General features: G+C 47.8%; 1 protein-coding gene across 1 annotated transcript in view; it reads right to left on the bottom strand.

Moving 5' to 3' along the window:
* The window catches only part of Col13a1 (collagen type XIII alpha 1 chain), a 187,324-nt gene that overhangs the window by 34,067 nt on the left and 126,986 nt on the right, over positions 1-26,271 (bottom strand). Inside the window, exons 40-41 of the mRNA XM_035451476.1 lie at positions 21,006-21,092; positions 16,777-16,815 (exon numbers count right to left, since the gene is read on the bottom strand). Of these exons, the coding sequence (XP_035307367.1) occupies positions 16,777-16,815; positions 21,006-21,092 (126 nt within the window). The remainder of the gene's footprint in view (positions 1-16,776; positions 16,816-21,005; positions 21,093-26,271) is intronic.

Genomic DNA, 26,271 nt, shown 5'->3' with positions numbered 1-26,271 from the left:
GCCATTCCGACAGGCTAACTACAAACCCTGGAGAATGAGCTACAGGAAGTATCATCGGATGAAGTTCTAAGGGGTCAAAAGAGAGAGACTGCAATCCATTATCCCCAGAACATCCTAACTGTCAGCGCATTGAACCAAGGGGTCAGAAGCAAAGAGGTTCTTTCCAGTTAACAGCCCCTCCCGCCATGTGAAGGGTTAGGGGTGTTTAATTCAGAGGAGTGACTCCGGTGGTATAAACCTGGAGATTTACTGCTCTGCCAGAGATGAACACAGTGGAATCCAGGGCCAATGTCCTTTACCACATCTGCTTTTGATCAGCCCTGCAGATCTAGTTATTTATGTCAAGAGTTCTTAGCCCCGAGCTCCGTGGGGTGGGGGTGGGGGTGGGGGTGGGGAGTGGGCTCAGAGACAGTGAACAGAGAGAGGGGAAGGGCTGAGAGGTCAGAGGTCAGAAGGTTAACATTCATATAGGGTTCCATCAATATCTGCCCAAGGGGTTTTTCCCTGATTTGCCCATTTGCCAGAGTAATGCAGGAGTTGAAAATGATGTGTCTTAACATCTACAAAATAGGCCTGGGAAGTCAATAAAGCAGAGAGAGCTTTCCAATAGTAGAAAACCATTCTGGGGTTTCAGTGGAAAGCTATGGCTCACCTCTACTACAGCCTCTTGGGTTACCAGCTTCTAGACTTGCTAATGGCTTGCAAGTGCTTTCACCAGCTTTATAAAGTGCTGATAACTGGTAGACCTTTCCATTCTGTCCCGGATGATAGGAATGACCAACTTTGTTTCCATTTGCGCTTCTCTCAATGTTCCGTGACTCCATATAAATCTATGCTTTTTTTTTTAGTGTTCTCCCGAATGGCCTTTAAAACACGTATCTGGTTCTCTTGTCATATAATTCAGATAAAATCTTGAACATATGTTCACTTTGAAATTTGTATGACTTTACCTCTTCCTGAACATTCTTGTTGAATACTGAATTCTTTCAGAGACTGGCTGCTCATGGAAGGGCTCAATAACTCTTTTCTTGTCTTTCTGAGATATGGGTACGGAGTTCAATTTTCTGGAGACTATTCTTTCTTCTATCTATCTATCTATCTATCTATCTATCTATCTATCTATCTATAGACAAGGTCTCATATAGCTCAGGCTGGTCTCAAATTTGCTTTATAGTTCAACTTCTGATAGTCCTGTGTCTGTCTCATGAGTGTTGGGAATTATAGGCACAAGTGACATAAATTGTCAGTGTCTCCTCTGCAAGATGTGAGGGGTGCCAGCTTTGAAGGCTTTCTTCCTCATTCTGAAATGGCAAATATCCATGGCCAAGTGGATGTGGGAAGCACCTTGCCTTGCTTTTGCATTGTATGGTTTCAGTTTGGTCATTTGAATGGGCTAAGGAGGCACGTCTTGGTTCTATTTGCCTGGACTATTCTATGAGATTCCTACTCACATTGGATAGACTGTCGATTTTAGATCATTTGGTTTCCTTCCTGATGGTTCAAATTGCTCTTCAAGGTATGTTAGAAACTGATAAATGTTCGGTTAAAAAAAGAACATATTGAAATCCTAGGTATTGTTAAGATTATTAAAACTTATTTCTTGTGGCTGTATTGGTGGATGAGCAGTTAAGAGCACTGGCTGCTCTTCCAGAGGACCTGTGTTCAATCCCCAGCATCCACACTGCAGCTCAAAACCATCTGCAACTCTAGTCCCATGCATGCAGAACACAGACATACATGTTGACAACAGACAGCACACACACACTCACACACACACACACACACACACACACACACGATAACAACAACAAAACAAAACATCACAGACACACACCTAAATTAAAAAAAAACTTATTTCTTCAAGTGCCTTTAAAGCCCACAAAGTAATTTTGACTATTAACTATGGGTCTTTAAAAGTAGCAGCAGAAATTAACAGTACATTCGATTTCTTATTGGTTTTGTTTCAAAATAGAGGTCAAATAAACAAAAAATAACAGAAACTAGGTGGAGATTTCCCAGCTATGAAATATCTACCTCCCAACCAATAGGGACCACAACAGTGAAGATTTAGCAGTTTGCTGCCTCTGAATACAAATTTTTACTTTCAAAGTATTTTGCATCTGCTACTCTGTTGTGTTTTTAAAAGCCTGGCAGCTGTTTTCACTTTTGGATAAAGCCCCAAGAGGTTAAGAGGCTTCAATCAGGGTCCCACACCTGTTAATGAGAGACTCAAAGCTCATCTGGGCCCCCACCCCCTAATCCCCAGCTCCTTAGCTGGCGCCATCTTCCTTCCATTAGTCGGGGATGGAGGCCCTCTTTAATCAGCCTCTGACTCCTGAAAGATATTAAAGTATATGATTTCTAAGAAGAAGAGAAAAAAAAAAAACAGAAAAGGAACAAGATGTAGATGATTTGTGATTTATTACCCAGATCAACTTCCACTTTAGAAAAGACAAGAGCAAAATATACAATCAGTATTTACATTTCTTTTTTTTCTTACAGTGGAAAATATTTACACCAGAGAGAATACAAAATGGCAATGTGAAACTCTAGGACGACACAGATATCAAGGACCACAGTTGCAAGGGGAAGCTCTTGGTTGCCTATTTCCCTTCTAGAGTCTAGACTGACTTGGTGAGACTCCTGCTTGCCTGCATTGCTGATTTAGGCCATTATTGTTTCCTCTTGGTGTTTCTAGACCTTTTCCAGATGCCTTTGGCTAGTGTGCTTACTCACTGGTCTCTTCACTTCTCTCTCAAGCTGTGGTTCTCAACCTTTCTAATTCTGCGACCCTTTAATTTAATACAGTTCCTCATGCTGTGCTAACCCCCAACCATAAAATTGTCCATTGCTACTTCATAACTGTAACTTTGCTACTGACATAAGTCCTAATGTAAGTATCTGATATGCAGGATACCTGATATGTAACCCCCAGTGGGGTGGAAAGCCACAGGCTGTGAGCTACTCTCGTGGGTTCATCTTTGACTTTTGGGATATTGCTCTGGTAGGAGTCACTGCCCTCCCATGGGTTTCCTGGGTGGGGTGGGGGAAACTAGGATCTCTCTCTCTCTTTTTTCTTTTGGCAGTGTTGGGAGGTTGAACCCAGGGCCTTGAGCAGGGCAGGCAAGCACTCAACCGCTGAGCTATATACTCAGCCCAAATATGGTTAATTGGTTTTCCTCCTTCTTTTCTTTCAGGGTCCTCTTACTTAAAAGAGTGGTACATGTATCTGGGCAGCATGCCAAGTCACATTTCAAAGAACAAGTTAATTTTCATGGTGAGGTTTTTCCATTTAGAACATTCCAGTTGCAGTGAACTTTGATTCCTGTACTTTGTAAAACTGAGGGTTGGAACAGAGCCGGATACTGAAGCCCCGGTTCTCTGGGAAGACCTTAGACCCACGTTACACTTCTAGGGCTGGGGTGAGACCACACAGCCAGGCTCTGCACTGTCACAGGCAATGGAGTTCTAAATCAAGCCCCCTCCCCTCATGGGGTGGAGAAGAGGGAACAAGGCATTTTAAACAGTCCAGGTTGTTTATCAATTGGGGACACAGTGTCTCCTGCACTTGTGACATGATGATTCTTAGCCACTTAACCTGGAAGTTATTGAACAGAGGAAAGAGGAGAATTTGTCCCAGATTTGCAGTGTTCAGGCATTGGCCAAAGAAATTAACATGTACCACTAGAAATTAACATTAGAAATGGAAAGGGAGACCCAGCAGAGAGCCCAGGGTTTTGAAATAGCACCTGATAATGGTGAGCAATGTGTAGGTGGCCTTGAAAAACGGTCCGTCCTGGCAAAGTGCATTCCTGTGTCAACACAAAAATGAACCAACTTTCAGGGTATCAAAGGGAATTAAAAAACAAGTTGGGTGCACCAGGAAACAAAGAAAAAGTCAAAATGAAGAATATGATAAAACCATAGTAAAGATGATCAGAAAAACACAAAACAAAGACAGACAGAAAGGAAGGAAGAAAGAAAAAAACTTAAAGCATCAAGACAGGTGAAAAGGGGCTGTCAGCGTGGGAAACTGAGCGCAGAGCAACAGATTTAAGATGGGTACGGACAGTCAAATGTTTCAACCCACCAAGTCTGTGGTTACAATAGAAAGTCTATTGTTCACCATGGAAGTGAAACGCTGGGTTAAATACTTCGCCAAGTGCACCAAATAGGAAAAAGTATGTTTCGGTAAGGGGGAGATGCAGTGTCCAGGTACTTCAGTAAGTAGGGAAACCGGCCTGGGGCACAGGGTCCTCTGCAGTTCCTTTGGGTACGGAGGGACTATTGGAAACCTTCACCTTTCTCTCCCTGCTGTTTCCTTGGCGGAATGACGTTTTCGCTAACTCACAGAAGTGGCTTGTGAGGCTCCACGTCTTTCTTAGAAAGCAAGCTCTCAGACTCATGGAATCTCCAAGACCTTCCCCAGTGGTAACCAGAGATGTTAAGAGCGATTTTGTGCTTGGAGAAGTCTTGTCTAGTCATGTAAACCTGTAGATAGACCCGAGTTGGTGGAGAAAAGCCATGGTGGGAGACACAAAACTTCTGCCTGGAAGGGTCTCATTTTTCAGTATCGTGAGGTCGAGTTTGAGCCCAAGGCCATGGGATGCCAACAAAAGCCATCAGGCTTTATCATCAACAGCTTTCTCGGGCAGTGTCATGCCTGGGCAAGGGCTCACATGACCCCTGCTTTACCATGGTCTGCATCCAATCTTATTTCCAGAAATATCTCTCTGTCCCACACAGACCAGTGGCAACACTTCTCCTTGTCCCAAAAGCATAGGTGAGTGTTTCAATTTCACCAAGCCACTTATAGATACAGTTTCTTCACTGTAGAGCACATGCACAGAGCTCTAGGGGTGGTGCCAGGGACTCTGCTGGGGAGACTGCATAGGGGACATGAGCTCCCTTGTTCTATTTTTGGCCGAGAGTTATAAACCAAAGAGTTGGTTTGTAAGTAAAAGAACCATTGTTCTTTTGGTCTTCTCTTTATCAGGGACCTCGTCCCGGATCCCAACAGCCTGTGCTCCAAAGGGAAACTAGGTGCATCCCAAAGGAAAAGCAAAGGACACATCTGGAAGCATTCTTGGAGGCATTTCCAGCATGGGTGACAGTTGTCCTTTGTTCACAATCCCCCATTGTGCTTTGGCGGGCTAGCCCGCTGCCATCAGTGTAGACTTGAGTCGAGCAGAGCACTGGTTTAAATGAGAAGGCACAGAGGATGGTGTGGCTCTGAACAGTGAAACTCGCAGGCACAAGGAAAAATACGAATGAAACCAGTAGAAAAGGTCCTGAATATTACATCCAGTGTTACTTTTTCATTTAAACTCTGCTCCAAGTCGGCCACCCTCCACCATAGAGATAGAGTCACAGACCCTGAGCCTGTTTCCCTGACAACTAAATTAAAAGCCTACAGGAAAACTCTAGACTCCCCCCTTTTAATCATGAAGCCAAAACAAAGAAAAGGCAGAGCCCCTCTTCACCAATCATAGATTTAGAACGGAGACCCAATGTAAAGCCAATACAAGCGTCTAGTTTTCTGTCTGATGGGGAACGAATTGCAGTAGATCTGCCAGAGTCTGTCTAAAGGCGGGGGACAAGGCAAATAGTCAAGGTCAGATAGCTTTCAGACATGCTTCTTCCTCCCCAGGGGAACCTTGCAGAGCGTTGAGGCTGAGCTGGGAGGAGAATGGGGGTAGAGGCCTAAAGTGATAGGCATGGAGGCAGGGGATAGATCCAAGTGATTGGGGGTGGGGGAGGGCAACGAGAGAATTGGAAAGTGAAACAAAAATAGACAAAGGTGCCAAGGAGATGCTATGATGAGTGAGAAACCCACAGGGGCTGCTGACGGGAGCAGAGGTGTGGTTATTGAGTCCAAGGGCGAACGCACCAACTTGAACTGACGATCTGGGGGGTCAACTTCCTTTGGAGGAGGTGTGTGTGGGGAGGGTGTTGCTGAGTGTTCTGGAACCCATTTGGTGAAGGCCCAGAACAGAACAGGAAGGTTCAAGCTCTCCCAGTTCTCCCACTGCCCATTCCCTCCATACAGCACCAAACAAACCAAAGGGCTCTGCATCGATGCCCAAACAAGCTGGAGTCCAGGTCCTGTCTGCTCAGGAGGAGTCCTGGGTGTTGGCAAGTGAACTCTTTTGTGATAAAGCACCGGGGTGTGCATGCACTTCCACAGGGACAGCTGTGAGGAGGTGCCGTGTTTCACTCCAGGGAACTCAGTACCTAAGTGGCCTCAAAGGAAGTTTAGCGGATGACAGCAGAATTCAGACGAAAGCAGTTCAAAACACAAGCAAAAGTTACTTTGCTTGAATGTCAACACAGAAATCACAGAAACACAGAAGGCGCTGCAAACTGGGTTCAAGCGAGCAATTTCTTCTTTGACATTAAAGACCCACTGCCTGAAGTGTGGGTGGGTCCACAAGAAAAAAATTCAAAGCAACAAATAACTCATTTTCTACAGTGTGGGTCCAACCTGCAGCTCACCGGCAGCTTACAGCCCAGGGCAGTTATAAAGTCTGCCTAACACAAAACCGTAAACTTATTTAAAATGTTATGAGAATTTTTGTATTTGTTGTTGTAGTTGTAACTGCAGGGGTTCTCCTGTTTGAATCTCATAGTCCACAATGGCTTGTCGCAATGTCAGAAGTGTGAACTTGTCTGTGCCTTTCTCTAAACAGTTCTAGACGTACGTGCTGACTTGTGGGGCCAGTCAGATAAACATCTTGCTTTCCTGCTTTCAGTGTTTTAGAAAATATACCCAACTCTCAATTAACCGTACTGCAGTGCAAGACATGAGGGAATGGGTTACTGATGCTCTGGGGTGACAATTTTTAGGCTTAAAACATCAGGTTGGCCGTATGGAGAGTCTGCCCAGCTGTATAAAGAGGGTGCAGATGGGCATGTTGAGTTGGTGGGTGATGTGTAGGTGGGGGTTGGGGGAGCCAGGGAAGGAGAAAAAGATAAATTTAACTGGGTAACTGAAATTTTAAAGCAAGAGGTATTATTACTATTTTTAATGTCGCTTACTTTTCTCTCTCCGTAAAAGGAAAATGAAAACCCTATGAGAGTTTACAGAATTTAGCTCCTGAAAGCAACTTCACAGGAGCCAGTCCATCCTCATGTCTTAGAACTGACCCCAATATTTCTATAGCCCAGTTGGTTACTCAGCGTCCAAATGGCTCTTTCTCAAGCTTCCTGGCAGCTGTGAGGGGAACCTCTTTGAACCTAATTTCACCAGAAAATTTAATGAACCTTCCTCAATGGTTCTAGTTAAATTAAGCTTGACTCTAAAAAAGGAAGCTTTTTTGTTTTTTGTTTTTCCTAAACACAAGAGCATGCATTTGCTGCCCAGCCCCTCTGCACAGTTCTTTCCTGTTTGCATATGCTTTTCTAGAGCGTCACTTGTCACTTGAGCAGATGAAGTCAGTACTCAGATTATAGAAGGCTCTTGGCTAGTGTCCCCCAGATAGCAAGCCGATGGTGGGGCAAACATAGAGACTTAATTACCAGGGACCACATTCTCAGTGGCTAGAGGAGTCTCGGAGACGTTTACTTTGGCAGATGACCCGGTAAAAACAGTCTTTGGAATGAGTGGAGTGCAAGTAAAATGTCTCTTTTAAAATGGTTTCACAGTCTTTCTTACAAGGAGCTGTGGGACCCAGCTGTAAAGGTGACCAAGACCATATATGTCTTCTTCCACTGTGTGGTTCCGAGTTGGATTTGTTAGCAAGTGGTAGACTATCCAACTATGTACAAATGTGTGTTTAGGATCCCATAAGCCATCCACAGCCCTCAAGCCCATTTGCATTTTATAGGATGCTTTCAATTCTCCCATGCCTTGGGAATGGCGGGAGGCTTCGATAGCCAGCAATTTGGCTGTGGCAATCCCAGCATACCCACTAGTCCCCATGTCATGTCTAGGTCCACTACTTGGGACGGTTGCACACATGGGCCCTTGACTCCAAAAGGAATCTAAGATGGACACATGTGATTTGTCTGTAGTTCTAGTCATGGAAAAAGTCTACTGCTCCTACTGGGTGGATAGATTCCCCAAAAAGAGGGGAGAAGGAAGCTGCCACATGAAGACCAGAGTGGCACCCCTCAAGTTCAGACATTATGAATGGGGGGAACCTCCTAAATGCATTCTAAAGCATCAGAGAAAGATGCTGTCATGGGTTCAAAGTCAGAATCACCAGAAATCCCCAGTGTCTAAGCCTCTCCATCATGGGTCTTAGGGCAAGACTCCTTTGAGATGGTAATTTATTGCAGATGCAACATCTTCTCTCTGAGGGCTCCTGCCCTCGAATGGTCTTCTGCTGGTCTTCACTCCCTGCCTAGGCCAGCGGTTCTTTGTAGTCTAGTTCGATCTCTCTGTCAGAGATGAGGGGACCTTTGCCCTCTGCACAATGTCCACCTGCTGCCTGGACACCTGAGGCCATCAGTTCTGATTATAGCCCTGAGTGAGAGGAGGTGCCGAGGGCTGGAGACTGAACTTAGTATTTGGGTTATCATCGGTGTGAGTCCCATATCTGCTGTCGCCAGCACAGTTAGTGAGGCTGCCCTCCTTCACATGAAAGGGCAGGCGTGCTCATTGGTGAAGCAGGGAGACAACGGGGGAAGTAAGGTGGTCAGGTCCATTGCTTCCAACGATTTTGCCAAAGGAATGGAGCTTATTCCAGACTGTCCTTAAAACGATTTGATCGTAACCGTGTTCCTTTGGTGTTGGCTCAGTAGCAGCTGGGGCATCGCACCATGTTACACAGGTGTGTGTGTGTGTGTGTGTGTGTGTGTGTGTGTGTGTGTGTGTGTGTGTGTAGGGTGATTGGCTCTGAGGGCCAGGCCAGGCAGCTGCCATGGTTGCTTACCCTTGCTCGTGAGTGTTTTTCTTCTCCATCCTTGCTGCTTCTTTCCCGAGGCCAATGCTCTTTGTTCCTCTGGCAAATGACATTTGAAAGAACCCAGGAAGGGACAAGATTAATGGAGGCAGCCCCAAAAGACAAGGAGCCCCGTGGAGTTGAAGGAGCTGAGATAGATGATGGAATCCAGACCACAGCCTCCTAGGAAGGGTCCCTGGGGTCAGGACAGGAAGCTGCCAACTGCCCCTCCTGTAGACACGTTGCTCAAAGTTCTTGCAAGAAAGGAGACCCTGGGTGTCACACCAGCCCACCTGGCTGCAGAGAGCCCCAGGAATCTGGTCTTCTCTGAGGTGGTCTAGCTGAGCTCCTGTGTACGGAGAGGGCAGAGGCCTTGCTCCCCTGAGGTCACATTCCGATCAGCTCCTCAAACCAGGCAGGCCTTCAGGAAGGCTTCTGCAGATAGCCTCTGTGCAGGGGCAGGTCCTCCATCTTGGTCCTCCTCCAAGGCTAGGCTGTTTCCCCGTGGCTCAGGGCTGCCTTCACTTCTTGGCCACTAGCCAAGGACCCTGACCCTTCAGAAGGCATAGAGAAGGGGATATTTGAGAAGGAGCCTTGCTGGGCATTGACACATTTTATGAGCACCTCCTAGGACAAGAGGTCTCCCCAGCCAAGCTCCCACAGAGCTGTATGTAGCCAGACCACCAGCTTCTCACAGCCAGGATGGGGTCTCATGTGAATCCTCTGCCTTAAGAACTAAGAGACATTGGGTTCTTACTGATTCATTTCTTCTGCCACAGAAATGAACCACAGGACTGTTGGGGCCCATAGAAGTGACTTCATTTCATCTTCACTTAAGGTCAGAGAGTGCAAGCCCATTATTGCTCCTTCAAGGTTAAATTCACAGTATGTTTGGCCTAAAGTGTGGCTGTTGTGTGTCTTGTCTTGACAGTAGGATATTTGGCCTAAAGTGTAGCTAATGGATGTCTCACCTTGGCAACAGGGTATTTGGTTTAGAGTGTGGTTACTTGGTGTTTTGGGGATTGAGAATGTAATTATGCTTGCGTGCTGTTTGTATCTTGGTAAAGAAGTCTTTTGCCTTCCCCGATCTTGATTGGGGTATAGAAGAGCTTTGAATAATAAACTTGGGGCCTATCCCAGTATTCACTGGGTGCCCTCCCCACTCTATCTCTGTCTCTAGTTCAATTCTTTCCTTAATCCACACTCCTTCCAAGCATGGACCAGACTAGCCAGCAGGACCGGGTAGATGGATCAACTTCAGGCAGCCACTATCCCTCCCTTTCTGCTTTGTGAATCTGTCCTAAAGACCTCAGCCTCTTCCCGACCATGCTGGCCCGTGGCATCCTCTGGCCTCAGGACCCATGAGCCCTGGCTGGCTGAGACCCTCACCCAGCACATGGGGCCCCTCCCTATCCCGGGTTATGCACACACATGCCTTGAGTTTGCAAAACCAGCTCCATGCATGATGCTATTGCAGTCCAAAGACTCCAGGCAGTGGAGAGACAGGATGCCCCAGTGTCCACAGTCATCCAGGGAGCTGACCAGGATGTAGAATCTGAGGGCTTTAGGGTATCAGAGATGATGGGGCCACTGGAGATCACTCAAGTCTAATGTCCTCAATCTGAAACTTGGACCTACAGTGCGTGGCCTGGGGTTCCCCATGACCAGTCAGTGAACGTTAGAGAAAAGAGCCAGAAGCCCAGTCTGTGGACCAATCCATAGGCTAAGTCATGTCACTATCACGTCCTGTTCTGTGAAGTCAAGCTGGTGGCAAGCATGATGAGTCAGAGATGGGGACCAGAGGGAAATGTGGGAAAGGGCTAACCCAATCCTGGAGCAAGGTGTAGCCTCTTTCAGCTTTCTGCTTAAGTCACCAGTGTGGGGACAGTCATTACTCGTATCTTTGTTGAGCTGCCTGCATGTCTCCACATAGATGAAGCTGGGCAATATGTCCCACAGGGCAAAGGCACTGGGCAGGCAGCAGTAGGAGTTACCCTTTGGCCCCAGACTACTGTGAGAGTACTGAGTACTTCTTTTTCTTTTTCCTTTCCTTTGAGCCCAGGCAAGGCTCAAACTCACTGCAGAGCTGAAGATGATCTTGGATTTTTGACTTCCTGCCTCTGCTCTCCCAAGTGCTAGAATCCCAGGCGTGCATCAACCAGATTGGATTTAGACAGTTCCAGAGACGGAACCCAGGGCTTTGCATAAGTTAGGCTAGCGCTCCGCAACTGAGCTACCTTCGTACGTTCAGAATGACCTTTTCCTGAGGGCTCCAACAGTGCACCCTGCAACCACACCTGCCTTTCTGATTGTGCTCATCTTCTTGAGTCAAGGCTGATACCTCGGGTCCTTGTAACCTACTCTTACTGCACTCAACACAATTAGGTTCCAAATGGAGTAGCTAGGGTAAGGAGGGGGCTGTGGTGCAGCTCAATGCCAGGAGGGAGATAAGGGGGTTCCTGACTGGGGGGCATCGGGGGTCCAATGACGTTGAAAGACCGTGTGTTTATGCACACAGGCCTGCAAACTCCTGGCCAGGAAGGTGGAGACTCCACATCTAGGCTTGAAGTGATGTGTGGGCCCCACCTTGGTAACAGTGATGACATTCCTGTTTCCACTGTTGTTTCCTTTGCCTATATTTTCCTGTTTCTCTTTATGCGGTGCTGGGGATTGTACCCCAGGCCTCTCAAGTGCCAGGCAATGTTTTACCACTGAGCTACAGCCCGGGCTTGACTGGAACCCATGATAGCCTCAGATTCTCTATCCTTGGGCCTCAGCTTCCCTAGTGCCGGCCTCCCAGGCCAGTGCCATGCCAGGCATTCTCTACCACGGTGGGTGACTGGAATTCTCTTGGTGTTGTTAAGTGGGTGAAAAGCACAGGTTTGGGACAGGAGAGGTTGCCACTGTCCCCAGAAGACTCAGTTGATGTGGGACTTGGGTGCTAATGGGGGGCAGGTGTTCCTGTGTGTGGCTTCACTCTTATTCTGATGATGTCATCGCTGAGTGTGACGACATCTATTCAGCAGCCTTTGGAGAACCTGGTGGCACTCTGAGTTCCCAGGGCCTCAATCAGGAGCAGGAAAGTTGGCCCAGGAGCTAGGGGGCCTCCAAGTCAGGGTGAGAGTCAGTTTCAATAAACACAACTTGAGACAGGCTGTGTGACTTTGGAGGGCTGGGCATTTTTGCCTATGTGGATTCCTTCCTTCATACAAATGTAGAAAATACTATTTTGTGGCTGTTGGTAGAAAGACTGTGGCTGGCTGGAGTCTTGTTATATTTCACTTCTGAATGTGAAGACAGTGAAATTAAAATGTGTCTGGAGTTCTTGTCACTGAGTAGGATCGGGAAGCTGCTTGGGGTGGGGTCATGGGGCCATCATGAAAGGGCTCAAGGTTTGGGTCTGGCTTGGGTGGCTGTACGCTTCTTCCCCACAAGGAGGGGACAGACAAATGCTATCCATGTCCCCTGGGATTCACTCTAATCAGCAGCTTCAGTTTTCAGATGAGGAAGCTGGTACCCAGGAAGAAAGATCTGATTTCTGGCCTACTGGATGTTGCAAGTGAGCCCTAGGTTGCTATACAGAACTGGAGTCTGGGCAGCATGGTTCCATTAACCTAACAGTTAATGAGTATGAGCTCACCCTCACACTTGGCAGGTTCATAGGAATGTGAAGGATGGTGTGTGTGTGTGTGTGTGTGTGTGTGTGTGTGTGTGTGTGTGTGTGTGTTGGGGCAGGGCCCATTAACAGTGGCTGTATAGAGAAAATGTAAAATGAAAATAGGTCTGGAAAGGGAGGTATTGAAATTCCCAGAATCCTGTGCAGTTTTCAGGTCCCATTAGAAGCCCCAAGGACCCTCTAAACAGGTAACAGTAGACCAGCAGTCTACACTGCTACATCCTAGTAATACTGACCTAGTCATCAGCAGAGGTTTCCTGAGTGATGGGGAGATGGCTTAGTGATTAAAGCATTCAGGTCCCCAGAACCCCAGACTCAGAAGGCAGGGGCACGAGACACCCCAGAGCAAACTAGCTACTGAAACTAGACATACTGGCAAGATCCGAGTTTGACAGAGACCTCTGCCTTTTGAATACGATGGAAGAGGCATGGAGGATGACCCCTGACATCAACCCAGAGCCTCCACATACCCACATGCCTACATGCACAGGTACCTATGTGTACCCATGCACATGCAAACATGCACACACACACACTACACATGGCTATGAAAGTGGGGAAAAAAAAAAGGGAAGAGGTTTTCTGAAACCTTTTCCAAGCAGGCACTGTGACAGGATTAACAATACAACGTTCTTTCTCCCCCCCACCCCTGGCTTTTTTGTTTTTGTGGAAACAAGGTTTTACTGTGCAGTACAAGCTAGCCCCAAATTTGCAATCCTCTGCTTCAGCTTCTCCATAGCTCTATTTCTTGTGTGTGTGTGTAATGTTTATATGTGTATATATGTGTACATATATACGGGTGTGTATGTATATATGCATATATATGTATGTATACACACATGTATGTATGTATGTATGTATGTATGTATGTATGTATGTATGTATGTATGCATGCATGTGTGTGTATGAACAAGCACTACACTAGAAGACCACCTTAGGTACTGGTCCTCAGGACCCACCCACCTTGTTTCTCGAGACAGGGTCTTTCTCAGCCTGAAGTTTCTGATTAGGCTAAGCTAGCTGGTGGCTAACAAGGCTGGAGGAATCTACCTTCCGGGCACTGGGATTCCAAGCATGTGTCCCCACACTTAGCTTTTCCCCATGGGTTTGGAGGCCTGAACTCAGGCCCTCAGTGTCATGCTGCAGGCATGTTACTGACTGACGCACTTTCCCAGCACAACAACTCCATTTCTTTAGAAAATTTGTAAGAACGTTCTTTAACTCTGTGTGTACTCATGCTTTGCCTGCATGTATGCACATGGGCCATATGCAAGCTTGGTGCCCATGGAGGTCAGAAGAGGGTGTGCCTTCTGTGGAATTACAGATGGTTGTGCACCCTGAGAGCACTGGGAATCAAACCCTGGTCCTCTGCAAGAACAGCAAGTGCTCTGAGCCACCGAGCCAACTCTCCAGCGCAACAACTCTATTTCCTACAAAATAACACAACTTGAGGTTTGTCACATGTGGTTGAGCTCTAGAAGACCACCTGGGCATGGTGGCAGCGTGATTCTTTTTTGCTGGAGTAAATTGGCTCCTTCAGGCGTTTGGATCTGCAGATTTCTATAAGGTTAACATTGTGCTCTGCAGTAGCCATTACTAGTGATAGTACCTCAAAGGGGGCTATAGAAGTCTGAATGAGAAATGAGACTAGAACCCTTAGACTCCAGTTGGTGGCACCGTTTGGAGAGGCTATGGAGCGTTTAGGGGATGGAACCTTGCTGGGGGAAGTCCCTCCCTGGGGGTGGGCTTTGAGATTTCCACTTCCTGTTCGCCTTCTCCGGTTCCCGTGTGTGGATGAGATGTGAACAGCCAGCGTTGTGCTCCTGTTGCCATGCCTTCTCTAGCAGGATAGACTCTACCCCTCTGGAACCATGAGCCAAAACCAACCCTTAGCTGCTCTAGGTTGCTTTTGGTTATGATGTTTTTATCACAGCAACGGAAACAGTAACCGATAAAGAGGGCAAAGAAACGAAAGCAAACAAAACCCTACCCAAACCCTGAAGCAATACTTAAGTCTCCTTTGTAGCCCTGGGGGTCCTCAGTATTGCTGAACCTTCAATGCTTATGTGATGAATTTGGGATATGACATAAAGAACATCTCCTAAATGAGCCCCCACCCTCCTTTTGTTGAAGCTAACATTTCCCAATATTGCTCCACACTTCTGAGGGTTCCTGCTTGCACAAGACAAAATGGATTTAATTTAGCAATTAATCAGGATCATAAATTGCCACGTTTCATTTGTCCTTTTTAATAATGAAAGTCACTTAAGAGTTTAAAGTATTGTCAGACACATCTAGTCTGGCGAGCACCATGGATCTCCACATTTCTGTGAGTTCACACACAAGCTAGCCACACCTCTGTGCTGGCAGGCCCCCTTTGGCACTGGAACACAATAATTTATTAAGCTGTGATGTTTAATAAGTGTGCACAAATATCATGCAACATTAGGAGCAGACTCACAGACAGAGAGTATATTAGAAACAGATTTATACAAAAAAAATGTCTTGTAAACAAAAGGGAAAGGAGTTATTTTCTGTACAAAATATGCAGGCTTTCCTCTTTTCTCTTTTTAAATGATCTGTAAGATGCATCATACTTTGGGCATTTTCAAAAAGTGAAAACTGTATAAAAATAAATATTCTATGTACAAACACACACAGGCCAATCCGAGGTTAGAGGCGTCACTGCAAAACAAAACCAAAACAATGGAGAGTTAGTTTCAGGGTGAATGCTGACTCCCCTGGGAGAAAGGAGGTGGATTTGTCTTTGATTGCATCAGAACCCGTCATAGGGATGTGTGGGACCTTAACCCCCTAGAGTGAAGACCCGTGTCTGGACTTTAAGGCACTCCCACCCCCAGGATGGGAAACCCAACTTTCACCTTGACGCTACTCCCAATCTGGCCACTAGAGGGCAGTCTCTATGCTTGGAAACCATGTTATGTACTACATCTGCCCAGACGTCACTTCTGGAATGAACCAGCAGACCTGGGCTCTTTAGTTGCTTCTCCAACATGCTACAGCTCTGGAAAGCATCTGTGATTCCTTGCAACATGTTTCATATTCTGCCCACCGGCAACAACCTTGAAGGAGAATCTTTGGGAACCCAGGAAGTTCTTATGTAATGGTCCTCTGACAGCTCCTGGATGTGGCTCTGAGTGAAGGGCAGATTCTTGGGGTGGGGGGAGGCACCGCCCCCTCAGTGCTTCTCCTTTCTATGAAACGTGTGAGCTCTTTGGGAACCCAGGTGTTCAGTCTACATCTGATGCCTCATCTGTCTACTACTTTTTCCAATCCTGTGCATCAATGAAAATTTTGAGTGTCAGGGTACAGGGGTGCTGAGCGATCTTGTTGTACAATGCTAAGTTACAGGTACAGGGCTGGACTAAGCCTAAACTCTTGTGAGTGTAGAGTCCTGAACCCTACAATGAGGTCATACTGGTAGCTTTAGATGATGGTGGGGGCGGTGAGAAGATTCTGGGGAGAGGTGAGGTGATGGCTATCTACCTGCTGCAGACCTTGCTGAGGACAAAGGGAGGCTTCTGCCCTTAGGCTGGGGTGTCCTGTGACTTGGGAGCTGTGACTGAGAGGGCTGGCCTTGTGGCATTTGGCTGTTTTTTGTTTTTGTTTTTGTTTTTTTTTTTTTGGTTTTTCAAGACAAGGTTTCTCTGTGGCTTTGGAAGCTATCCTGGAACTAACTCTTGTAGACCAGGGTGGTCTCGAACTCACAGAGATTCGCCTGCTTCTGCCTCCCGAGTGCTGGGATTAAAGGCGTGCGCCACCAACGCCCAGCTTGGCTGACTGTTTTAATGATGCCAAACGACAGTGGCATTGTGAACCTGGTGCTATCTTGGTATTCAGGATACTCCCACCTCCTAGGAGAGTGCGTGCTGAGATTACATACATGTCCCACCATGCAGGATTTATGCAGTGCTGGGCATCAGACTCAGGGTTTTGTGCATGAAAGCAAATGTTATCAATGGATCTACATGTCTGGTCCCTTAAAACATCTCCAAGTGTTCTTCAGGTGTGTGCAGTGAGTGGATGTTTAATGGGTAACCCTCTCCCCTGCCAACCACTGGTGAAGTAGCACTTTTTTGACCCACATCTTGCTGTCTCGTCTGCAGAAAAGCAAGATGGCAAACTGCTTTACGGTGCTGTTGGGAAAGGGCTGCACCTTTGACCCTGAGCTGCAAGGGCCTCTGGGAATCTTACCTTGTTCCAGCAGCCTTGGACTGGTAAGCCATCTTCTCCCTGTGAGGAGGTGGAGAATTCTTAGACTCTTGACATAGTTAGCTGAGTAGATAAGTGGCAATAACACACACATTGCCATAGCCTAGCTGGGATGTGGCCTACCCGCTGTTGTCTGCTTCCTTTCTTGTTCTGGGTCAGCATCTTAGAAGTGGGTGGGAAGCATTCGGATGCCACCATTTTCCCTTTGGCTAATGCCAAGTGTAGCTACAGCACAAGGCTAAGAGGGACTTGTGGTGACATATTGTTTATGGTCTAATAAAGCCACTGAAGATCAGAAAGCAAAGCTAGCCACAGCCATAGAAGCTGGCGGTGGTGGCCACACCTTTAATCCCAGGACTCAGGAGACAGAGGCAAATGGATTTCTCTGAACTCAAGACCACCTGGCCTACACGAGATTGAATCAGTCAAAGAGTAACAGACAGAGCTCAGGCCTTTAATCCCAGCACTAGAGAATATATAAGGAGCTCAGTGCAGTCTCAGAGGAGTCTAGGGTTTTCAGGTTTGGTGGAGAGCAGTGCAGTCTGGAGATACAATCTGAGGTTCAGTGGATCACCCCTTCGGCCTTAGCATTGGGAGAGGTGAGAACTCTCCAGTGGCTGAAGCTTTGCTTCTCTGATCCTTAGTTTTAACCCCAGTATCTGTCTCTGGGTTTTTATTATTCATGTAACAGGGACTACTGTGGCCTGTGGGCTCAGCCTGCACAGATGTCCTTGAATAACACAGAAGACCATCTTTGCTCTGACTTGGTGGAGTGCTGAGAACTCAGGTCACTGGGCACTTGGGCCTCCTGGTCTTCCTCTGCAAACGTGTGGAGGGAATGGTGTGCCGTGACACCCAGCCTGCCTGAGCTCGTTTCTCTTCCTAAGCAATGGGAGGTGTCATCCAAACAGTCCCAGATAATGGTCACTGCTGGGAGGACAGGTGGCAAGGGACAGGCAGCCTCAGAGGGACTGCAACAGGATTATGAGAGGTCTTTTTGGTCCTGCCTCAGACACTTGAATCTGGAGGGAGATGGAACATCAGGATGGGAAGTGACTTGAGCCGTCTGAGGCGAGGCAGCGGCTTCAGGATGCTGTGCCCATGCCAGTGAACCTTCACTAGCTTCTTGGGCCTAACATTCTGGTCTCTCTGGCACAACCTGAGGCAGTCCTGGAATCGTCCAGAGGTCAGGCTGGGGGGAGGGCCGGGTGGAACCAAGAGCAGAGCTCGGGGTCTCAGTCTAGGTCTAGCGGAAGGGCAGCCCCATCCTAGAACTGCAGTACCTAGGGTCTCCTCCACCCACTTCAGCAGGGAACTCCCCAATCACCGTGTATGCTGCAGGTATTGCCCCAGCCCAAAGAAACCTAGCGTGCCCTAGAGTCACGTCAGTAGCTCCTGTGCCCCATTCCTGCCAATCCAAGACAAAGGACGCATCATTATGGAATGTTTTTGGAAAAGACATCATTTTGAATGGTCAAATAATATTTCTCCTCTGGGCTTGGAAGAGGACTTGCAGGAGGCAATGCATTTCAGTTCCATGGGGCCCCTCTGCCCCCTTCACAATCTATCATGCCATTCCAAGTCACCTCACTGCCTCAGTGCGGCACACTGCACACAAACTCTGGAAAGGAGTAGAGCCTTTGAGGGCCACGGTAGCATTTCCAGCTGGACATGGATAATGGCAGGGCACACTGGAAGAGCAGGCAAAGAGTGGGAAGGCCAAGGTGCCTTTGCAGAATGGAAAGTGCTCAGAGGTAGGTGTGTGTGTGTGTGTGTGTGTGTGTGTGTGTGTGTGTGTGAGAGAGAGAGAGAGAGAGAGAGAGAGAGAGAGAGAGAGAGAGAGAGAGGTTGTGACGCAGGAAAGACCTGGTGTTAATTAATGGAAGAACTTTGGAAGTCATGGTTGAGAAAGGCACCCATGCATGCTGCATGCTAGGGACGGGGGCGGGCTGAGAAAGGCACCCATGCATGCTGCATGCTAGGGATGGGAGCAGGTTGAGAAAGGCACCCGTGCATGCTAGGGACAGGGGCAGGGTCAGTCGTGTTAGGAGGAGGCTTGCTACTCTGTGTGCTTGACCTGTGCTGGCTGGCTTTGCATTTATATTCTAAAACATCCCTGGTGCTCTGCAAGGAACTCTATGGTCATCCATGCTTTCTAATGCCATTTTTCATTCAAGGAGGATCCATGCGTGAAGAGGTAGGAATCTAAGGCAGGGAATTCTGGGGTGATAGCAGCTTCAGAATCTCCTGGCGAAATGGAAGGCAAGCAGGAGTGCCTAGACCAGTGCCTGCAGGGTCAGGAGTGCCTAGACCAGCGCTTGCAGGGTCCGGGGGTGCCCAGAGCAGTGCCTGCAGGGTCAGGGGTGCATAGACCAGTGCCTGCAGGTTCAGGGGTTGCCTAGACCAGCGCTTGCAGGGTCGGGGGTGCCCAGAGCAGTGCCTGCAGGGTCAGGGGTTGCCTTCTGGTTCTTTCACAGTTAGTTACGAAGGTCATGCAGATACTTGGGAAGTTCTGTCTGGAGCAAGACTGGGCCTGAGAGAAACCAGCTCCTGAGTTTCAGCTCTAGATATGTTCAGGGGAACATGGCCATCACATATATCCTAACTACACTCTAGACCTTCCCACCTCTCTTTTCCTAGTGAGATACCTAAAGACAAAGGACAGAATGTCTCTGTCTGGAAGCATGCCTTATGTCCCTTGTCAAACTGGGGAGGAGGTAGGTTTGCTTCTGGGCTTGGTTGGTGAGAGTGACTGGCAGCTCAATCTGTGTTTTGCTAATTTCCTCAGCTTGTGTTTTCATGGCTAAGTGCATTGTGTGGAGGCAAAACAATCTGTTAAAATCCTGACCAATGGCGGGGTGGTAGTGTTGGAAGCCTTTAATCCCAGCACTCGGGAGGCAGAGGCAGGTGGATCTCTGTGAGTTCAAGACCAGCCTGGATACAGAGCAAGTTCCAGGACAGGCTCCGAAGCTACACAGAGAAACCCTGTCTAGAAAAAACAAAACAACAACAAAAAATCCTGCCCAGTGAATTTGCTGCCCTAGCTTCCACAGAAGTAGTTGCATGAGAAAGCTAAGAAAACACCTGGCCGAGTCACATGCAAGAGGGTGACATGGTTGGGAACCTCCAAAGCTTTAGGTGATGTGACTCTTGGTGCCTACAGAGTGAAGAAGCAGTAAGCAGGAGCTGGGAGAGTAGGGCAAGAGGATCAGGAGGCACACTGGCACACACCACACATGTGGGGTAGCCCCAATTGGCCACACAGGCAAGGGAGGGAAATGCCATACCAGTGGGCATGGGGCATCCAGTCCGTCCAGCCCTGGTAGCCCCGGCTCCCCTTTTTCTCCTTTAAAACCTCGGTGGCCCTGTTCACAAAATCAACCATGATGATTACTGAGGTCCAAGTCAGCCATCTCCAACTGGGAGCAGAAAGGCCTAGTCCTACCCTGGCAGGATGCAGACCCTGATATATGCAGACGCGTATATAATAAGGGAAGTGCATGACGGAACACAGCCAGTCTCCTCTGCACTGAGACTCCCTACATGGTACAATCACAGACAACCTCCCACTCGAGAGAAGTGTGGATTTTAGAACCTCCCAGAGCTTTGAAAGGTGGTCACTTGAGTAGCCAGGCCAACGAGCCACAATCATTAATTGCTGGCTTGTTGGGAAGGCTGCTTGGGGCTATCTACACATTTTGGTCTGCAGTCTTATCTGGGCTACTGGGCAGTACCTGAAAAGCCCCTGTTCTGCCCAGCAGGGACTCTCAATGGCCCTCAGGAGACTAATTCTGGGGTCTTGCATCCTGATAGAGTGAGGTCTCAGACAACTAGAGCTGCAAGCCACAGAGGTGGTCATGACACAAAGGATGCAAATCTTGTGCCATAAACACTACTAGGGTTTGCAAAGCTCGGCTGGGGACAGAGCCTGAGCCCTTTTCCCCAAACCCTGCGGGTTCTCTCCTTCCATCCATCCATCCATTGTTCTGAATCTTCAAAGGAGAGCGACTCAAAGGCAAAGGACTTAGCAGAATGGCTTGCAGCTGTGGCTCTGAGGCCCACCCTCTGCAGGCAGGACTGCCAAGGCACAGGCAGGCTTGGTGGCATCTGTGGAGCCCTGCTCCTTCTCAGTGCACTTGCTTCCTTTGTTCCCAACCCGCAACCCTGTGGAAAAAAACTCAGAACCATGCAAACGAAAAACAAAAACATACCAGCGGGCAGGGGGCGTCTAGTCCAGGTGCTCCTTGGTCCCCTTTATCCCCTTTAGGCCCTCTAGAGCCTTTCTTCCCCCTCTCCCCCTGTGAGCAATGGTTTAGTCCAAGGTAAGGGGGAAAAAAAAACAACAGCACATCATCAAAACTTTAGGATCATTCACATGTTAGAGACAGACAATGAGACATAAGAGGAGAGAGGGAGAGTAGCTTTTCTTAATTAAGTTAGAATCTTGGTAGGATTATGGGACATACTCACCTCCCAACTCTAAGCACCTAGGAGTTTGGCAAAGGAGGAAGGGTGAGGGAAGGGAGGAGAGAGAGGTGGGAGCAGGGGCAACTCTGTGGTCAAGTGGAAGGAAGAGTCCACCAGAGACAGCAGTATCCAATTTTGCTGAAGCCCAGCAAAGGATGATGAGTTGGGGGGGGGGGGTCACCTTCTATCTCTTTAAGGGTTTAATCTTGAAGGGCTTTGAACTGACCACCTTTCTTTTTAAATAGGTGTGTGTGTGTGTGTGTGTGTGTGTGTGTGTGCGCGCATTTGAGTGCAGGTGTCCACAGAGGTCAGAGGTGTCAGAGCCTCCTGGAACTGGGTGCTGACAGGTGATTGTGGTCTGTCCCCTGTGGGTGCTGGGAACTAAACTTGGATCCTCTGTAAGAGCAGTGTACATTCTTAACACTGAGCCATCTCTCTAGTCCCTCTTGTCCCAAATTAGTTCTCACCCCTTTGCTGTGCCCTTGGGAGGCAAGGTGACTTTGTTGAGAGTCCTGGCATGTGCACATGCATGATCGCAGCCCATACACATGTGTGCAGGACAGTGTGTGTGTGTGTGTGTGTGTGTGTGTGTGTGTGTGTGTGTGTGTGTGTGTGTGTGATGTGTGTGTGTGTGTGTGTGTGTGATGTGTATATCTCAGGTTTATCCTCCCTTATGATGTCTCTCTGGTTTATCCTTGTCTTTCTTTGTCACTACTTAAAATTGTACTGCTGGGCTGTGGTGATGGCCCAGCAGGTAAAGGTGCCTGCCACTTGCCCTGAAAACCTGAGTTCACTCCCCACATGGTAGGAGAGAAGTGACTCCCAAAGGTCGTCTTCTGACCTCCACAAGTGCACTGTGGCACACTTTTTTACAGCTGGCTCAGGGAGTTCATTTCTTTCTGAAAAGCTTCTGCAATCCTCCTCCTAATTGAACCCTATTTTTATGTCTTGGGGTTCATCTAAAGAAGGGCTCTGGGGCATTCCTCTTAAAAGTCATGGAAATGAATTTGCAGCTAAATTCTCATATGTCTCAGTCCTTTAAAATGGGCCATGTATGTCTTCTCTAAGGAGCCTTCTGGGATACTCTCCTCTGTGGAAGGTGTGTCTCTCATGCCCAGAGACTCATATATTGCTGCTCCATCGTGGCAAGACCAAAGGCACAGTTACTAACTTTAACTCCTCTGAGCTGCAGTTTTGTTTTCCCCTGTAAAATGGGTATATTATACTCACTTCCGAAATTATTGTGTGTGACCTGTGCACAAGGAATGCTCACTAGTGGGATTCTGTATTACTCAGTAAGAGAAGGTGCCTTCTGTCACCCATGATGATGACAGTCTCCTACAACTTAGTGAGGGAACAATTGCAGCTGTAGGCTGCTGTGTGTCGAGTTTCTTAGACAGTCCAGGTTAGAAATAGTTCTGATGTTTCTCCAGGTCTTTCGACATGACCCCAGAATTTTGATTTCAGAGGTGGTCTGTAATTTGCCCACACGTTACTCTGAAGGGCTCTTCAGAATGACAAGTATTGAGGACAGGTGTGCATATTCAGTGAAATCCCTTGGGTCAAGGACACACCCACCAATGAAAAGGTCCTGGCATGAGGGTTCCCTTAGCTTGGACAAGCCTAGTCACCAGCTGTTTGGAATGGAAGACCCAGGTAAATGTCCTTAGAGGCATGGCCCTTGTTGTCTGAGTCATGAGTACAGTTTCCTGAAGAAGGAGATGGGCCTGGTTGCTGAGGGGTTGATTCTAGGTCTTAGAAAATTTGCCTACAGGTCAGTGTGTGGGCCACCCACACTATGGGGCATCACCCCACATCAGGTGTTCCGGAAGATTCTGGAGCTACTGCTCTACTTATATATTCCCTACTGCCCATTCCAGAGTGGGACATACAAGAGGTGTTCCCTACTCCCAGCTGGTGAGGACAGAGAGGCAGACGGTGACCCACCGAGGTCCCTTAAATGCTCCTGATAAATGTGGAAAACTGACTTCAGGAGACACTAACCAGGAGGTGGGGGGGGTATGAGAGGTGTGGGGTTTCATTGGGGTGCATACATTGTGGGAAAGACAGAGGAATAAAAGGAGGAGGAGGCTGGACCAGGCCAGACAGACTGAAAGAGAAGAGAAAGGGGACAGAAGGACTCAGGAAGTGAGACATGCACAGACCCCTTTAGACATGCCCCCATCCCCAGGCCTGCATGGTGGCATGCTTGGACCTTTTCCGCTGACTGGCTTGCAGGCGGCTCTATGGTAACAACAAATCAACCAATGTCCTGATAATTACATTGCCAGATTAATGATACCCTTACTCTTTGACCCCCTTTTTGTTATTGTTTCCATTGAGTCTTCTCCTCTAAGCTAGACTAGCCTCACACTTGATGTGTAGTTGAGGAAGACTGTATGAATCCCTGGTCCTTCAGTCTCTTCCTCCCAAACTCGGGATTACAGGCCTGAGGTACCATAATGTCTGGCTTTGTTTGACTAGTGTTACTGTTGTAAACATGAATCCTGGGCCAAGTTCACTGAGTCATGGGTGGGAGAAGGGTACCTACAGAGACAAGAGCGGAATGCCTCAATGGCCTTGCCTGTCCTTAGCAAGCTTCCTGCTTTGGATTCTGGGTCTTACCATCACTGCAAGGACTTCCTCATTCAATGAACAGGAAAGAGGAGTAGGACCATTTTTGGGCAAGAAAGACATGTAGCAGTGTAAGAGTATGAGAACTGACCTCAGGTTTTCAGGGTTAGTGGCAAGCACCTTTGCCTGTGAGGCCATGTTGCCAGCCCAACAGTATGATTTTAGGGTTGTGTCTTGGTTCAGGTAAGGTGGAATAGCAGTGATTCCTCAGGTGTGAGGAAGGCAAGGTTTGAGTTTTGATGAGGGTACATTTTGAGGGATGCCTGTGGCAGCTACTCTCCCAAACTCAGGCTAACACTGAGTATCTCCAGAGTCACCTTCCTAGGGAGCAACAATGACAGTTTGAACCAGAACCTTTTAGCCTCTTGACATGTCACCTGGATCAAAGTATCAATATCCTATGTCTCCCTCTAGGCCCCATTAGGGCTGGTGGCTCAGAGGCCTGAATGAGGTGGCGAGCTTCAGCGTGTTTTTTTTTCCCCTAACAATTAGCATCCTGAGAGTTGAATCTCCTGGGTGAGAAACATTAGTTGTTCCTTGATTCGAAACCTGCTGCTTGGAAGCCAGGTGGTGGTAGTGTGAGCCTTTAATCCCAGCACTTGGGAGGCAGAGGTAGGCAGATCTCTATGAGTTTGAGGCCAGTGTGGTCTACAGAGTGAGTTCCAGAATAGGCTCCAAAACTACACTGAGAAACCCTGTCCTGAAAAACCAAAACAGACAAAAAAAGTAAAAGAAACTTGCTACTTGAGATTCACCTGAAGCTCCATGGTGTGCCACATTGTGTTCTGAACATGAATTTCTTTTTTTCTTCCTTCCTTTATCTTTCACTCCCCCTCTCTTTCTCTCTCCTTCCCTCCCTCCCTTTCTCTAACGATTTATTTATTATGTATACAGTGTTCTGCCTGCAGGCCAGAAGGTGGCACCAGATCTCATTACAGATGGTTGTGAGCCAACATGTAGGTGCTGGGAATTGAACTCAGGACTTCTGGTAGAGCAGCCAGTGCTCTTAACCTCTGAGCCATCTTTCCAGCCCCCCTAACATGACTTTTTCTTGGATTTCTGAGGTAAGGTCGCAGGTGGACCTCAGAGGGTATATAGCTAGAGTCAGCCCTGACTTCTGGATCCTCCTACCTTGTACCTCCTGAGTGCTGAGATTAGAGGCATGAGCCACCTGCCAAGCTTTATGCAGAGTTAAACTGGAACCCAGGGGTTTAAGTGAGGAGTTCTACCAATTGAGCTACACTCTACTCCCTGACTATGACTCCAATGAAGAGACATATTCTAATTTATAAAATAGAGAAGCAAAATTCCCCCCACCCCACAATTTCTGGGGTTTCCACTGATGATGGTTTAGCATCAGGGACACCAGAAGCTGGTCCATTTTCTCATCCTCCCCCATCTGTGACACGGGTACCTCACTGGTCCTGACTCTCTGCTACGGCAGAAACATTACCTTCACTTCAAGTGACTCAGTGCCTCCAGCCAACGGAAAAAGTCTTAAGAAATAGGCTTGAAAAATGTTAATTGAGTGCAATAAAGAAAACCAGAACACATTAGAAATGAGTTAGGAAGGTTTGGAAGAAATGGAATGATCAGGTTTTCTGGAGACTCAGAGACCAGCCACACAGCTGAAAGTGGGTCAGTTTGCTGCAGTGGATTTCCATGTGGTCTTGCCATAGACAGTTTGGTAGGCTCTGCCTCTTCTCACTTGTTCATAGGTGTTTGGGAACAAGGTGAGTTGCTTTTGTGCTTTGGCTGCCATTACAGAGACTTTAGGGTTTAGAAGTGCCTGTAAGTACTTAAGTCTCGGAGGATGGATTTAACTGGGGCCAGACGGATTCTGACACGTTCTATTCCTGAAGATAAGATCAGCCAGGTTCTGGAATCCACATGCTCTGCCTCTGTCTCAGGAGGGGCGGGTGGGGGTGGGGGTGGGTGGGGGGTTGACTATTCAATTCAGCATATTTCAGTGTTCTGGACAGTGGTTCTTTGCGTGTTCCTCCCATTCCTTGTCATGTAAGATCCATGAGCTTTACAGCCTGCTAGAAGATGCCTTGGTCCTCATAGGGGCGTGCACACTGCACACAGATGGGCACTGGAGGAGGTGATGGAGAGGGCTATCTCTTGGATAGATATAGTTAGATTATTGCTGCTGTGCCCAAATGCCCGAGTCTATGACCATTATATGGGTATAGTGCTGGGGACACTTACTGCATCCTGCTGAAGACAGCAGGAGCCAAGGGGAGGGGGGGTCTGGAGGGTGCAGTTTATTCCATTCCCTGCCAAGTCTCCAAGAGAAATAGCAGCTGGGATACTTTCTTTCTTTCTTTCTTTTTTTTTTCAAGGGCTTGGCTGGCTGTTCTCTGAGCTGGAATT

This window comes from Cricetulus griseus, assembly GCF_003668045.3.
Source record: "Cricetulus griseus strain 17A/GY chromosome 1 unlocalized genomic scaffold, alternate assembly CriGri-PICRH-1.0 chr1_0, whole genome shotgun sequence".
NCBI lineage: Eukaryota > Metazoa > Chordata > Mammalia > Rodentia > Cricetidae > Cricetulus > Cricetulus griseus.
Note: the sequence above shows the minus strand (reverse complement) of the source record. Positions and strands in the feature narration are given on the sequence as shown.